Here is a 16,188-nt window from a genome sequence, read left to right on the forward strand (position 1 = left end):
AAGTATAAAATCCTTTTAACGGAATGTTTGATATAATGGTGGGTGAGGGCGTGTGTGTGGGAGAGCGAATCTGGCTCTGTTTTAATTAATGCTTCGGGGAGACTCTATGACAAAGGAAACTGGTTTGACAAGATTTTCTCTGTGCTTCCTTGAGTCTGTATGTGGGGAGCGATGCGACCTCTGTCCGTGCGAGTTGCAGCCGAGACTTTCTCCGCTACAAGGTGAGCGGCGGCGCTTGGCGGTACTTGGTAGCTGACGGCGCGATGGCGCCTCTCTGCAGCTCTGACGGTGGCGCTCGTTCGGAAGACTTTGACTCTCTTTCTCCACGGCGGGATGACGAGTCGGTTTTGGTTGATGCTGGTCGATCTGGGTGTGTATTAGACACACGGCGCATTCAACAGCGCTGTGTTCCTCCTCACAGCCGTTTGACCAGGCTTTCTCCACTGCGTCGCGCTCTCTGCTTTGCTCGCTTGGCGATCTCCGCCTTTCCTGCGGGTTGTTCGCTGGCCGTCACTCTGATGAGGAGCGATGCTTCGTTCGTGGCAGGGTGGACGTTGGCGTCTTTGTTGGCTTCACTCGCAGCTCGGCGACTCAGGGTAGCGATTCTTCTCAGGTGGTGCAGACCTCGGCTTGTAGCGGCACGTCGCTACCCCGCGAACCTCGTCATTCTGGATGACGAAAACTTCTTCGTTGTCGGCGTTGAGATGAGATGGGGCCGACACCCCGTGACGAGATGGGGGCCGAAGCCCTGGCGATTTTTGGTGGAGCCCGTGGCCCGGACGATCTGCTTTGGATGGATTTTTCCTTGGCTTATATCTGGAAATTCCACTCAGTTTCCCGAGTTGTTCAAAGTCTGTCATAAAACATTTCTGTGGGTGTGAACCATCTGTGTCCGTGTGTGTGTCGTGTGCGTGTCCGTCCGTGTGTTTATTAGCTTTGAAGACACAGCTGTGTGTCGTTCTGGAAGGGGGGGGTGGGGGCCTCGTGACGGCGCCACCTAAGTTATCCATTAGCCAGACTGATGATTCGCGTCGAGTTATATATAAAAAAAAAATATTCGAATCCATGTTTTTGTTACTGAATAATATTTGTCGCGAAAACCTACGCGTTAAGCGAGCTTAATTATTCCCTCCCTTGCTCGGGGATCATATCTTTTGTCTCACACAGCTTAAGTTGTTTTGGTTTGGAAGTTGAAATGCGACTTATTTGCTGCTTGGTTCCATTATGCCCAAGTTATGCCGAAACCATGTTCACGATGTTTTATCGTGACCCGATCTCCCATGGAAATGTTATTTGCTCGCGTGTGCAATTTTTGCTGTCCGTGTTGCGGGGAGACAAAGACGGTTGTTTCCACGGTGGGAGCACCCAGCGCATGCGCTTATTTATTTATTTTCCGAAGACGTGTTAATTTCCTTTGAGCCATTGCCCGGAGCTTTATTGGTGTCATTTCCTGGCTTTTGGCGTGTTTGTGTGGAGATCCTCTCGGGAAGACAAAGATGGCCGTGAGTTGCTCGCTTCTCATGGGGTGTTGCGTTTGGTTGATTATGAGAGGCTTCCCCGCCCTTAATTCTCCGAGGGAATCCACTTTAATTCCGTACTTATTATTTGACTTCTTGTGATTATTTAATTTGGTATCCTGGCTAGGAATTTTGTTTTGGAGCGACTCAAGCCATAATTATTCTTTGGTGCTTCGGCCCGGCCGCGTAGAAATTATTTAAGGTAAATAATGTCCGTATTTAATTAACAATTGATGAATCGCGACTCTGGTGCAGACTGTAGTCTGGTTTTCAATTGGAGTAAGGATAGATACTGTTTGCTTACTCTTCATGGCTAAGTTGGTAATTTGTTTATCTAACATGGTTCAAAACCCGTCTGTGTTTTTTTTATCGTCAATGTTGTTTCCTTTGTTAAGAATATAATTATATATTCCGTGGCCTGGTTTTGTATTTATCAAAGGTTTTTTTTTTAACAAAAGGATGTCCTCCTGACCCCCCCCCCGCCTGCAATTCCCCCCTCCCTTGTTCCTGTTGTGTGAAATTAGGGGAGTTTTTATTACCTTTATTGCCCCCTTTCATGTCCTCTAGTCTTTTGATATGAGGTATGCGCAGCTGTGGAAGTGTGGGGGCGTGTTCGTTCCCACGTTGCCGCGTGTCTATTAAAAAACGATATTATCTATGTTGGCAGAATAATTCTTAAAAAAATAATATTAAAAAAAAGGGGGCATATACACAACAGTGGAGACGATAGGGCAGAGTGGTGTGCCTTCTTTATGGATATTTGGTAAGCCATACAATCTGGGTGGTCTAGCAGCAGAGGGTTTTAAGGAAACCCGCTTGGTTGGTTCGATCAAAGATGTCGAATCAGTGATGATATTGTTGATTTTCGTAACGAGGCGGTTGGTGGGATCTCTTTTAATTTTGGTATATTTGCCATCATTAAGTAGGTCCTGAATTTGTTTTATTGTATGTGGTTTTGTCCATGATGACTGTGGCATTGCCCTTGTCGGCTGAGAGGATGACGATGTCATCTCTCTGTTTTAATTGAGAAAGCTCAAAGCGCTCATCTTTACTGATGTTGCTAATAGGTGTCTTAGCGTTTTTGAGGATTGCAGCGATTTCCGATCTTGTCACGTCTGCAGCATTGTGTCCCAAACCCTGAAGAGCTACGTCGACCTGGGCAATGATATCATCAACTGGGATGTGTTTAGGGGTGACTGCGTAATTCAACCCTTTGGCTAGAACCGATTTTAGGCTGTCTGAAATTGGACTGTTACTATGATTGATGACAATCTTGTCCACATCTAACTTTTTTATGTGTGGATCTGGCTTCTTCTTAGAAAGGAGGTTGAACTTGGAAATACGGTTATCTTTGCATTTAGCTGACATTGAGGCAGCTGAAGAGGCTGTCATGTTATCTACATGTTCCCAATCAGATGTAGACATTGTTTCCATCAATTTTAAGTGTGATTTCAGGAGAGTCTTGTCTAAATTGTCTAGTTCAAATCAGAGCAATTTTATTTTCTCTGAGATCAGAGCTAGGCCAGCCCTGAACAAGATCCGTTTAGCATTAGGAGAAGTGACAGCAGCAGATGTCAGTGTGAAGGCGATTGGTATTACCTTAAAAAAGAACCATCTGAGGACCCAATCAAAACCATCACCTTGCCATACATAGCAGGGGTCACTAAAAATATTTCCAAAATCATGAGCAAATACAAAATCCAGGTTCGATTTAACACAGTACATAAAATTTGTGATCTGATCCCATCTGTGAAGGATGTGATCTCTGACATGCAATACCCCGGCGTCTACAAACTAAGCTGTGTAGTTACATTGGGGAAACTAAGCGGCATGTTTCGGACCGTGTTCGTGAACATAAGGCAGATCTGAACCACGGTAGGACCAATACCTCGGCCGTGGCTGATCATTGTTTTCGCGTGGATTTTTTTCCTCCACATTTATAAACATGTGTAGTGGGTTCAACTGAGTCGCACTCTTATTAAGTTTTTTATTTAGTTCCAACAAAGTGGGGTGACTTCACCCTTAACAACACAACTCCCTAGCGTGGTGACCACCCTGGCTAACTACACTGGTTATTTGAGTAACTATTTACTACGGACCCAGGACCAACAACATACTGCCCGAGTCCACGTGCTGGAAGACTTGTAGAATGGAGATCGTAGACGAAGGGTTTCTTCCCCGGGACGGACAACCCCAATTCCTCTCGGGACTCTGCTTATATTCTCTGCGGCGTGGCCGGTTCCGCCCTTGGCCACGCCCCCCTTCCAGAATCATCGGGAAGAACCTGGGTTCCAATCACATGACCCTCCTAGCCCCCTCTTGGGGCCCCCCTGTCATTAAAACCGATCACGTGTCCTCCCAGGTCAACCAGAGTGCCATGGCCTTACCCGACCTCTTAGGTTGGCACACACACCGTGCCCTCTAGGGCCGGCACTGCACTTACAGCATGGTGCCATCCAGCGATGTCACTCCACAAACACCGTGCCCCTCTAGGGCCGGTACTGCACCCACAGAATGGTAACCCTAAACATATAGATAAACAACAGAACAATCTACACTTATGTTTGTACAACATTAAACATAATGATACACATTCTTTACACATGCAAAGACAAAGATCCCCTGTTTAGCCTTAACAGAATTTTGGGGGAAAGTGCTGTTAGCGATCACCTATAAAGGCCGGCTCCACACACGAGGGGGTGCTGAGCCAGCACCACGCCCGGCCACCTTTGTATTCCTAGTGGCGATGTTTACTACACACCGCACCAGGTACTCATTTGAGGCTGAGTCGACCTAGGGGAAGCCCAGGACCGGTTCAGATAATCGTCACCAGTGTTGGCTGTGAGCGGGAATCGAACTCGGGTTGCTGGGTTCGTAGCGCAGTGCGCTAACCGCTACACTACCCATAATATACGTTTTTTGGGTTAGATTGCGTAAATATAAATGTCGTTAAACCCGCCACCACCCGACACAGCCAATTAGTAAGTTTTTTCACGCAAACAAATCGTGCCAATTCATTACTAGTTCAGCACACCGTTGTGTTGGAGAGTAAACCCACTACAACATTTACAATTCGAGTACCGTGACGTTTCACCGGTCATTACAACAACCAGCATCATCAGGCGACGGCCAGAATTGCTACGCTCCCCACATTACACGTGCACACGCACTCTCTCGCGCATCCACGCTCACATTGTTTATGTTTTGAACCAAATAATTAGCTTTGTCGTTCAACAGGTCAAACCGGTGGTCACCTTGGAGGTGGGCTCTGTAAATTTACAAGCCTCTTCAACAAATGGAGCTTGCTTTTGCTTGGCTTGGTCACCATTGCAGAGCCATTCTCATTTGGCTGTCGGATTTTATGACGGTACATTTATTTGCTTCGTTACTCTTATACCGCTTCATTCGGGGAAAATTTCATTGCACACAACGCTGCAGAAATTTTTTTACGCGCAAAATTATTAGTTTTTGGCAAGCAAAATCTACAATTTGAACGTTTCCACTCAAGAATGTTTCGGTGTTTTGACTCCTTAAGCGGTAATTTCTTTGTTTCCGTCTGCTACGCAGCAGAACTGCCCTGCCTGTTATCACGCACTAATTGTCAAATGCAAAGACAAAGATCCCCCTTAGAGACTTCAACATTCTGTTGGGGAAAGTGCCGTTAGCAAGTAGCACCTATAAAGGCCGACAAGGCACACGAGGGGGTGGGTGGCCAGTACCATACCTGGTCGCCTTTATCTCCCCAGTGCTGATGTTTTACACACTGCACGAGGTACTCATTTAAGGCTGAGTCGACCTAGAGGAGGCCCAGGACCATTTCAATATTCGCTGCTGTTATCGGTTGTGAGCGGGAATTGAACTTTGGTCGCCGGGTTCGTAGTGCAGTGCGCGTTAGCCACCACATTACAGCTCCACACACGCACATACGGAAACACACACAAATTTGTTGACGTCACCACAGCAATTGCATGTGGCAGGAAACTATTGACGTTTGATTGATTTAATTTCTTTACACCTATTAGAAACATTTAGCCTAAAGCTGCTTTACAAGAATGACCCGCGGAAGTGAGTGTGTGTACGTACGTTGAACTTCTTTCGCACCATACGTAGCCAACCGTGCCAATCGGAAGTGCGGTGAAATGACATCTACAGATTTTGGCGTGATCACAATTTAATCTTGTCTCTGTGATCTTGTCTACATCATCAATAACATGTTATTTCTAAACTTCTCTTGCCCTATGATCGTCGTGGAAAATGCTGATATGGGTGAATGGAGATATTTTATTTTCCTTTTGATGCGAAAGCAGCAAGATTACCCTTATTTACGGTCCGTTTCAGGCTCCGTTGGGCTGTGGGATTTGACCACTAAATCCAGCCTCCTCCGTGTAAAGAAGCCAGACGGAAACGTGATTCTGTATCCGTACAACACGTTTAGCGCCCACGACAATCTCGTCAAGTCACTGGCTTGGTGTCCCATGAACAAGTAAGTCGTTTTAAATGCTTACAGCGAGATTTCGACGTAAAAAAAAGACTGACAGAGATAAGATGTTGGCCCTCGAAATATATTGCTACAGAAGGATAATGTTGCATCTTAAGCTGGACCAATAGAGGGCCCAACGTAGAAGTGAGTAAACGTTGCAACATAGAAGACAACTTGATGATGCAGGCAGTGATGAGAAGGAACTATATTCTTTGAGTCTTTCGGTAAAGTCACGTAGATAGGTTCAAATTAATATAAATAAAATAAACAAAAAACTACGACGTTTCGATCGCAACACAAGCGGTCGTCATCAGGCGGTGTGAAAAAAGGAAACTGCCTCTATTTTGACGCCATATGTATGATGGATAACAACAGGAAAATTAAAAGTGTGTTGTTTGGAAAAATGGAAGGAACCGGGAAGAGAGGAAGACCTCATAGAGAATGGCTTGATGATGACGACATAAGAGATTGGTGCCAGAACGATGTGGCCACTACTTGAGCATATTGGCACAAGACAGAGGAAAGTGGAAAAAAATGCAAAATGTGCATTGCACACCTACTGGATATCTGTCCATGGATCGTGATGATGATGATTGAAGAAATGGATTAAATTGTAGAATTTCATTTCACCTTTTGAACTGCAAATTTCTCTGCAAGGAGGGTTAGTAATTTGCAGGCATCGATGGCCAATCCCCTGCACAGCGACAAGCTGATGGTCAGGGCCTCACCCCAAAGGTTCATTCTTGAAAGCTTTCCATGATTTCCATTGAATGCTTGTGCTACGTGCTACACTATTTTTCCTCCGGAGTCCTTTGGCCCTGGGAAGCAGATTTACGTAGGCTAGATGTGGCGAGGGCGGTTTTCAAAGGCCTTAGCAGCTGGCACAGATGGGACGAGCATTTTGTGTTGTGCAAAGGTAAAGACGAAGCGGCAAGGAGCCTCCCTCAGAGCGTCGCTTGCCTCCTGGGTGAGAGGTTGCGAGGATTTGTGGTTCAAATCCGGCAGGCCGTCCTGGTTTTCACTGCAAGCATATTGTATAATACACACGACCGATTCACAGCGGACGTTAAAAATCCTCTGACGTCATTCAGAGTTCGCCATTGTGTCTGTATGTATGTTGAATTTATTTTGCACCGCACGTAGCCAAATCGTGCTTAATCGGAGGTGCGAGGGAAGGACAACAAAATAAACACAAAAATCTGATTTAAAGAACTCAGTTTTGTCAATCAAGATTATTTAATAGTGAACGGCTCCAATGGCGTCCTAATATCGGAAGAAAGAGCATTCCGGACGGACGCAGAAGCACATCTGAAAGTGTGCGATACGGTGACTGTCTTTGTTAGATGGTTGGCCAAAAGCTGGTGCTGAGAGGATGACCGGAGTTCACGTGATGGTATATGTTGCTTGATGAGATCAGCAAGGTATTGTGGTTCATTTGTGGCAAGCACTTTGTGTGAATGAGTGTGACCTTATAATGTAGTGACCCAAAAGTGTTGTAACGTACACAAAGGCAAAAACTAACTTGTTTGTGATGTACATTACACGTAGTCACTATTATTAACGGGCGTGTGTTTTTTTATGTTATATCTCGTGCTGTATTGTTTTAGAAACTTCTTGGTGACAGCCAGCCACGACCGTTGGATTAAGTTTTGGGATGTGCGACGGGCGGAAGAGCCGAGCAGCGCGATTCGCCGCCACCAGAACACAGAGGTCGCGTGGCTGTTGCACAGCTGCGGGGTCGTGGTGGCGCAGGAGAACTGCTACGCTGCGTTAGTTCACAACGCTCGCTGGGCTCGCACACACTAACTGGCTTCACACACACTGGCCTCACACACGCTCCCTGTCCTCTCACACACACCGGCCACTCACACACTCACTGGCCTAACACACACACTTACTGGCCTCACACACTCACTAGCCTCACACACTCACTGGCCTCACACACTCACCGAGTACATAAAACTGCTGATTTTTGAACACTAATTGCAATCTTGGGCAAGGCAGCTAAACAACAACAACAATCCCAGACCCCACACCAAAACAACACACAGAAGTCCCTCAATAAAATGGCACATAAAAATTTAACTATCCACACTCGGGTAAGGATCAAAGTTACAATACACACCTTAGCATAATGAACCCTGGCAACATGTCAAACATATAATATATCATTGGTATGCTTATTGTTTTTTTTATAATCGAAGGACATTTATTGAGAACACAATGTTTTTTTTGTGAATTTGGGTTACAGATATGGAGTAAATGGCATTCACTACCTGGATTATGGCTTCCTGGGATACAAACCGTACCTCTTCAACCCCAGAGTGGGAACGATTTGGGTTCGTATATATTTCACATGCTCAGAAAACGAGTTTTAACTTTTGCATCGAGGCCTCTTTTTTTTCCCACATCAACGCCTCGCAAAGCTAAGTTCGCGCTTTTGTCTCACACTTGTACGTTCTTTTTGCTATTTACCTTCAACCCCACATTTGTTTTCCTGTGGAAATGGTGAAAGCAGTCACTGTCTGGTTTTTGGTACACTTTAGTTACATACGGTGGAACATTCTTGAATAGTAAATGTTCACTAGTTTGCTTCGTCTATAAGAATCAGACTCTTTATTGAGACTGCAGGAGGAGGAATCCGATGAGCAATGAAGCTCTTTTTCACAGATGTCCAGTAGGGGCGCGGGGTCAAAAATGTACCACAACAAACAATAAAACAACAGGATCGGAGTGCAAAATAGAAAAAAAGGTAAAGCTCATCACATAAAAATAAGTAAAGAAATAAAATAAAAATCCATAAAGTATTCTAGTACAAATTGCAAAAGTGCATACATTCTTGCAGATTTTTCAACACTAAACGCAAGCTTGGGAAAGGCAGCAAAACAACAACAACAGACCACACCAAAACAACACCCAGTAGTCCATCAATACTTCTTTAGTGCTGCCTAACGGCGTGTGCGACTTCACGATGATATTGGTCCCGGTCTAGCACGGCGTGTAGAGTTTGTGCTGTTGTTAATTGTAGCCATGTTTTGATGTTACTGAGCCATGTCGTTTTTGGCCGTCCTGGTCGTTTTTTCCCTTCGATTTTTCCTTCCAGGATTTGCTTTAATAGCTGGTATTTGTGGTCGTTTCGGGCAATGTGGCCTAGGTAGTAACACTTCCTGCTAATGATGGTCTTCAGCAGTTGCCTGTCAGTGCCCATCAATACAATTGCACATTCAAATTCAACTCGCCATACACGCATTAAGGATAAAAGTTACAAATCACATTTGCCAATGTGGCTGTATTCAGCACCAATATTCTGCTTAAGGATATTTTTTGAAGGAAGATTTACAATGTTAAGGGTAGGAAACAAGGTAATTATGGCTTAATGGAAGTAAAGGTCCTTTTTTATGTTTTGAATGTTCCAGAGGCGTTGTCAAGCAGTGTCTTGCTATATCCGTGTCTTCTCAGAGTGTGTCGGGCTCGGACTGGCTGAATGCGGTGTTTTCAGGAGAAAGCACGGGAGAAGTGATCGGCGCCATTCTTCCAAACTTTTGGAAGAACCCACACAACATCAAGCACCCCTACTACAGCAGATTTGTAAGCAGCTAGTTTTTCCCAAGCTTTTTCACGTAACATTATGCTTCTGATTGCCACACCAGTGACTGGAAGGAGCATGATTTACCAATATAGGAATTTGGAGGCTGCAAATGTCCCTTCGGCTAAATACTGATAACACTGAATCTCTTATTATTGGTGCTCATTACGGTTATCCGTAAACCCAAGGCTGAAGACGTAAGATTCATCACGTCTGCTCGCAGCTAAAACGTCTTCGTGTAATTTAACTCGTACTATTTGTTAAAAACTCTTACAAGCAATAACTATTGAGGGTTTCCTAAGTATATGCTCGTGCCAAATTTAAAACACCTTATTAAAATTTTCCAGACACCCTTTGGTGCGTGCCACATTCTCTAAAGAGAAGGATGTTTGCTTTTGGCTGTCTTTACTCTGAAGGGTTTTTGCTTTAAGTCGTTGGCCTATTATTCATTGGTGTTGTTGAAGGCAGTGTGGTTTATTTTAACATTGACAAGAGAGATGCTTAATTTTTATTATTTGAGCAAATTATGCTTTACCTAGCCACCCGTAGTTGGATAATGTTAATAGTGATGAAACCTACAGTGATACTCTCTTTACAGCCAGTGTACGCAACCCAGCTGAAAGACGTCCCTTGCAATGAGGAAGGACATCGGGAGGAAGCAAGTCCGCCCAGTTCTACATTAAATGAGCAAAATGTGACAGTGGTGGCAACGGATGGAAACCTGTCCAAGTATACAGTCGTGTTTCATGACACTGACCTGGTAGGAACCTGGGCACATCCATCATCATCACATGGCTCTGCTGCTCACCCATTGCCTTGCGTGGCAGCCAAGCAGTCACTTCCAAGAAAGATGAATGGAGAAAATTGTACTCGGGTGAAATATAACAGATAATACATTTATTCAGGGGAGTTATAAGAGAGAGGTGACAATATCTGTATCCATGCCTTCAACAAATGCCGGTTACTGCTACTCACCCCACGATGGTCTCCCCATATACATCATCCACACAACTCCCAAACCATCCAGAATGCCGTTGCCAGGCTTCTCACTCACAGCCACGAACGGAAACATCACCCCAGCGCTCGGATCCCTCCACTGGCTTCCAGCGGCCCGAATTCCACTTCCGGACCATACAGGCAGACCTCGCTTGGCGCTCAAAATGTGTTCCTGGAGGAGAAGTCGGCGCTATCAATCCGGCGCTAAAATAGGGGTCATTATACCGCTGTATACCACATACGAAATAACGCTGTTATATATGAGGGCTTCATTGGTGTATCGGTAATACAGTGGATAATTGATTATCCAGCATGCGATTATCCGGCTGCCATCATCCGGCGGCCCCAGGCTGATCCAGCGAACCTCCATCACAGCTAATGATGCAGTCGTCACTAGTAGCACTAGTAATTTGGCTGTCGCTTGAAGCTCGTAATTACTAGCGAAACGTGTGCTCAGATTGTAAATGTTGTGGCTTGGCTCTCCAGCACACTGGTGTGCTGTACTCGTGACGAACTGGCATGTTCTGTTTACGTGACAACCCTTACTAGTTAGCTGTGTCGGGTGGTGGCGGGTTTTAACGACATTTATTTACACGATCAAACCCAAAAAAACCTCTTGTGGATGATATTGGCCGCGAAAGGCCTCCGTGTTAAACAGTAGATAAGAATAAAATGTATTTTAACATCATTAGTATGTACTGTACTCACGAGTGCATTCTACTGTACTCCAAAGCAGCAGTCACTTCTGAAAAAGAGCTATATAGCTCAGTGGGCCTTACCTGGTAATATAACAAAAAATTGTTTGTAGTTTTAGCGGTGGTAGACGAGATTGCAGGAGCTGCTGCAGTCACTCCGGGTCTTAGTGATGCCCTCAGTCAACATTTATCTGGTGAGGAATATTTTATTATTTATTTTATTTTACCAGGTAAGGCCCACTAGTTATATAGCCATTTTTTCAGAAGCGAACTGGCCACAAATGATAGCTCAACGAGGTGGCTTATCACGTGGAAATGTATAGCAGCCAAATACTCTAAACGCACGTTGATTGTAAATGTGGAGGGAAAAAATGGAGGACCTAGAGAAAAATCCACGCTATCACGGGGAGAGAGACATGCAAACTTCAAATATATAGGCATCGTCAGGGTCAAGATCAAACCCACGACCTTCTGTATACCAGGCGAGGTAGTTAACATCTTGACAGTATGGCACTTTTAGGTGAAGCCTGAGACTCCTGGTCTCATGAGATCTTACCTGGCTAAATGTACAGTAATAACAAAAGATATATTTTTTTACAATGCAGTCGTGACCACGAACTGTGATAATAGAATCGCGGGTAGTGGGGTCTGGGTGGCTTGGCATGCTTCGCTGTGATTGGCTGAGCGAGTGAGGGGGCATAGTTATGTGTCCTCGACCGACGCTGCTGCATGTTCTCACTCGTCGGGCACTTTGTAGATATTTAGATTTCATTTATTTTAGTTTAAAAATGTCATCCAGGACAAAGAGCGCTGTCACGAGACTGGCGTTCTGTGGGCTTGCGCTAAGCGAGGTATTCTCGTAACGGGAAGAGAGTGGGAAACATAAGTGAGACGTGAGAGGTGAGACATTAAAACATGTCCACAGTCGAATCCATGTACTTTTAGACATTCTGCTCTGCTGCATCGCCTAAATTAACACGAATGTTGGTTGCTACAGAGAGGCAGGGAGAGAGACGCAGACGTGTGGTGTCACATGGGTAGAGAGATGGAAAAAAATAACATTTATTTTGACAGGGTTCAGACCTATACAAATGTTACGTTTTGTTTTAATATCAATAAGCAATGCATTGTCGCTGAATATTTGTGCAAAGTGCTTTTTTGAAGTCAGGATGTAATGAATCAAAGCAGATGAATCACGTATTGCCGTGTGTTTTTGTGCTGCAGACGTGTTTTGATGATACCAATAACCGAGAACCCTTTCAAAACATGAATTTTACAAGCAGCAACCACGCAACCTTGGAAGGAAAGCTCCCCATTACGGGCATTCACAAGGTAAGACACCGACAGTGGCTCGGTCACGAGACAGGGTGAAAATTAAAGGTACAGATAGCTTGAGCTACAGATCAAGAGGTTGGTAAAGTGCAGTTGCATATTTTTTCTTTTAATCTGTGTTGGAAGAAATGTGTTTCTGGGACTTGTGTAGAGAAACGAGTCCAATCACGGCGGCGGCCCTGATCTGCACCCAGGATTTGCACGGTACCAGCTTGGTGCTCTGACCTTTGAACTTTGGGGGACCACGGTGGCTAGGAGATGTTAACTACCTCGCCTGGTATACAGGAGGTCGTGGGTTCTCTCCCGACCCTGACTCATATTTGGAGTTTGCATGTTAGACTCCCCTTGGTGACGTGGATTTTTCTCCAGGTCCTCCAGTCTTTCCCTCCACATTTAGAAACACAACATGTGTTTAGAGTATTTGACTGTTATAAATTTCCACGTGATAAACCACTTTGTTGAGATATAATTTGTGGCCAGGTCGCTTCGGAAATAGAGCTATATAGCTGAGTAGGCCATACCTGGTAAAATAAAAAAAAACTTAATTACATGGCTGCTCTTTCTGTTAATTTTTTTACTGAGCCCCCGACTACGATTGGTGCCGTCCACTACAGCGTTGACTGTTCCATAGTTGCTCATGGCAACATGCATTCCGTCATGTTGCCTCTCAAGAGGATTGAGTCATCTTCTTGTACCTTTTGAATTCGATGTTTGATGTTAACCGACTTGATTTGTCTGTTAGCTTGGATTTATTTTTGTAAACGTTGGAAGTGTAATAACCACACAGTATAGTTGATATACCATATAAATGCATCTCCAGATGTTGTAGAGAATGGTGGTATAGGAGCATTATTCTTTATTTGTTTACATAGTGAAAGAAACAGTGATAGTGAGGGGGAATGAGCCTGGATTGGAACTGGAGCGGTGAGTCAACAGCACGGACAGCTGGTGGTGAAAGTTCCAAACCAGCAGAGGGAGGAGGTGACCTGACTGAGCAGACTGAATGGGGGAGCGGGGGGGGTTCAACAGAAAGCTTGAGCTGCTTGCTAGAGCGGAGTGTGAGAGTGTGGGAGTAGAATGAGACTGACTGAAAAAGTTAATAAAGTCCATGGGGGATCTTGAAAATATTGAGGCTAATCTTGAAGTTGATATGAGATTGGATTGGGAGCCAGAGGAGGTGATCGGGGGTATTGGGACGATCTAGTCACGTTTACGATTGAGAAGTATTGCAGTGGCATTTTGCATCATGTTGAGTTTGGCAGTTAGGGCTTTGGGGAGGCCATACAGAGAATTGCACTGGCGGAATTTACAACCGTTGCCGTGTTGTTGGTTAGGGTACAGAGATGTCTTTGAAAACCTGAGGTTTATCTGTAAGAATCCGGTCAATAATATTTGTAATTTCTCCATTTAGGCTCCTCTACATCCATTTTCTAGATGACTTCATTGGGGGGAAAAAACGTTCATCACATTCATGTCCCTTCTGGCCGCATAACCTAATAGACATTTTCCTCTCTCATTTCTTCTCCAATACCAAATTTACCAATCATCATCCTCCCATCACTGCTTTTCACCTATATTTGCATTGAAGTCACCCATTATGATGTTATATCTTATAATTCTTTGAAGCCGATCAGATTTTTTCATACATTTTGTCTCCTGCCACATCTTCTTGGCTGCTTGTCAGGACATACATTTCAGTTCCGTGAGGATAAACAGAGAGTATTTGTCTCTACGTTCATGTATGTGGAGTTGTTTGTGTACATTGCTGTGCCCCCAGAGACTCAGGTTTGATTTTGGCGCTTGGAACTATTGATAATTGATATCTGTGCCTGGTGTGATGTCTATTACAATGGAGATTACGGGTGGCCAAACTACAGACTTGTATCATGCTGGCTTTAAAAGATACAATACTTGCCTCTACACGTTATTCTACCAAATGTAAAGTTGGAGTCTTTGTATGTGTATATATCCATAAGTATATATTTTGTTAACTTTTCACTCATTAAATCCTATGTAATGTTGTTCTTTTCTTCTTGCAGGTTCGAATTAATCCCAACCTTGATGCCCACGTTTGGATACTGTCAGCTGGCTTTTCGGGAATTATTCGGGCACACAATGTGTTTGCCATGAATACTGTGCTGACAGACCCACCAAATGAAGCCTGCCAATCAACTGCTTCAGAGTCCACTAAGGAAATATAAAAATGTCTTGGAAATTGTAAATAAAGGAGGGCAAGCTTGCATATTAAAGACGGTTACCGCATTGCGTGCGTTCAGATGCACTTCTGTGGCCGTTTGGAACGTTCTCCCTTCCGATATTAAGAAGCCGCTGGACCTATGCACCTTTAAATCTAGATCGAACACATTTCTTTACAACTGATTTTTGTGTTTAGTTTGTTGTCCTTCCCCCCGCACCTCCGATGAGCACGGTTGGCTACGTACAGTGGTGCGAGAGAAGTTGTACATACACACAGTACATATTGACAACAAGGAATTGGGACGTGTGGTTCACAACGTGGGAGCTGCGTTACAAACACAGTTTGGAGAAACGGTCGCATGCCTCGTGGCAGCAGGGCTCCTCGTTGATAATCGATTGTGGATTTGAGGAATCTCAGATTGCACAAAGATGTGTGTTGTGTTGGGTCAGACCAGAGACTCGTATTCCATGCCCTCTCCTCGCTCCTATTCAAGCAATACAGTCCGTTCTCCTATAATGCAGTAGTTGCGTTCCTGAACAGCACCGCGTTGTGGAAAAATCGCGTGAAAGTAAATAATATGTAATATGGTAAAAACTGTCCGCGATAACACGTGAGATACGTACGCAGGCTGAACAAAGACTGAGCCGCATGTGTAGCATCTGAAAGCATCCAACAGCATCCCGCCTTGTGCGATGCTATGCCGAGGCAGCCATGCGACCGCTTATTTCTATTCGTGCGACGTTCCGTTCGCTCCATCGCTTTATATATAATTCGCGTCCGCGTTATAAAAAATGTTTCCTCGTACATTCATTGTGTTATATCCAATTTGCGTTTTGAAAAGGCGTTACAAGAGAACAGACTGTAATCCTCCCTCCCGGCTTGAGGCCTCCAATGAGAGAGTGATCGCGTGCACATTTGTAATTCATGATCATCGCTCTAACTCGGCGATGATGGTTAAAATGATCCTAGCAGTCATTCTCACATTCGTGACATTTATATGCATTTAAAAGGGTTGAAGCGTGCATCGTTTTATTTAGAGGTGATGAGCACTGTTTGAAAACTTAATTCGCAGAGTAAAAAACATCATCACAGACTCCCTCCTCAGCCATTAACGACCTTGCCTAAGGTGTCCGAGTCCAGGATCAAATCTTTCCCTTCCCTCTTGCGCCTGTGACACTTGACTCTGCCTCTTTTGTTTTGTTCAGAGGCCACTGAGTGCACGGCCTCTCGACGTCACCGTGGTGAGATGCTTTGTGATGGCCACGGATTTTGTTTTGTGAAATATGAGACGTGCGACAAAGCAGAAGGAATGTGACCATAAACAGGGTTCCACTATACTCCAGTATCACGCAATGTTTTTACACACTGTTATTCAACTTGCCCTG

The 16,188-nt window shown here is 44.6% G+C and overlaps 1 protein-coding gene across 13 annotated transcripts in view; it reads left to right on the forward strand.

Moving 5' to 3' along the window:
- The window catches only part of GTF3C2 (general transcription factor IIIC subunit 2), a 58,981-nt gene extending 42,841 nt beyond the window's left edge, over positions 1-16,140 (forward strand). For 9 of the 13 annotated variants that reach the window (XM_078611112.1, XM_078611156.1, XM_078611104.1 and 6 more), the window contains 8 exons: positions 4,755-4,884; positions 5,856-6,000; positions 7,605-7,766; positions 8,249-8,336; positions 9,457-9,585; positions 10,182-10,343; positions 12,499-12,606; positions 14,646-16,140. In XM_078611112.1, coding sequence (XP_078467238.1) covers positions 4,755-4,884; positions 5,856-6,000; positions 7,605-7,766; positions 8,249-8,336; positions 9,457-9,585; positions 10,182-10,343; positions 12,499-12,606; positions 14,646-14,807 — 1,086 coding nt within the window. In that variant the 3' untranslated portion in view covers positions 14,808-16,140. Of the gene's footprint in view, positions 1-4,754; positions 4,885-5,824; positions 6,001-7,604; positions 7,767-8,248; positions 8,337-8,667; positions 8,750-9,456; positions 9,586-10,181; positions 10,344-12,498; positions 12,607-14,645 lie in introns of those variants that run through there. The other 4 variants (XM_078611146.1, XR_013587813.1, XM_078611166.1 and 1 more) reach the window with 4 other exon arrangements.
- Positions 16,141-16,188: the final 48 nt, after the last annotated feature.

Source organism: Lampetra planeri, chromosome 2 (assembly GCF_965212315.1).
Source record: "Lampetra planeri chromosome 2, kcLamPlan1.2.h2, whole genome shotgun sequence".
In the NCBI taxonomy this organism is placed as follows: Eukaryota; Metazoa; Chordata; class Hyperoartia; order Petromyzontiformes; family Petromyzontidae; genus Lampetra; species Lampetra planeri.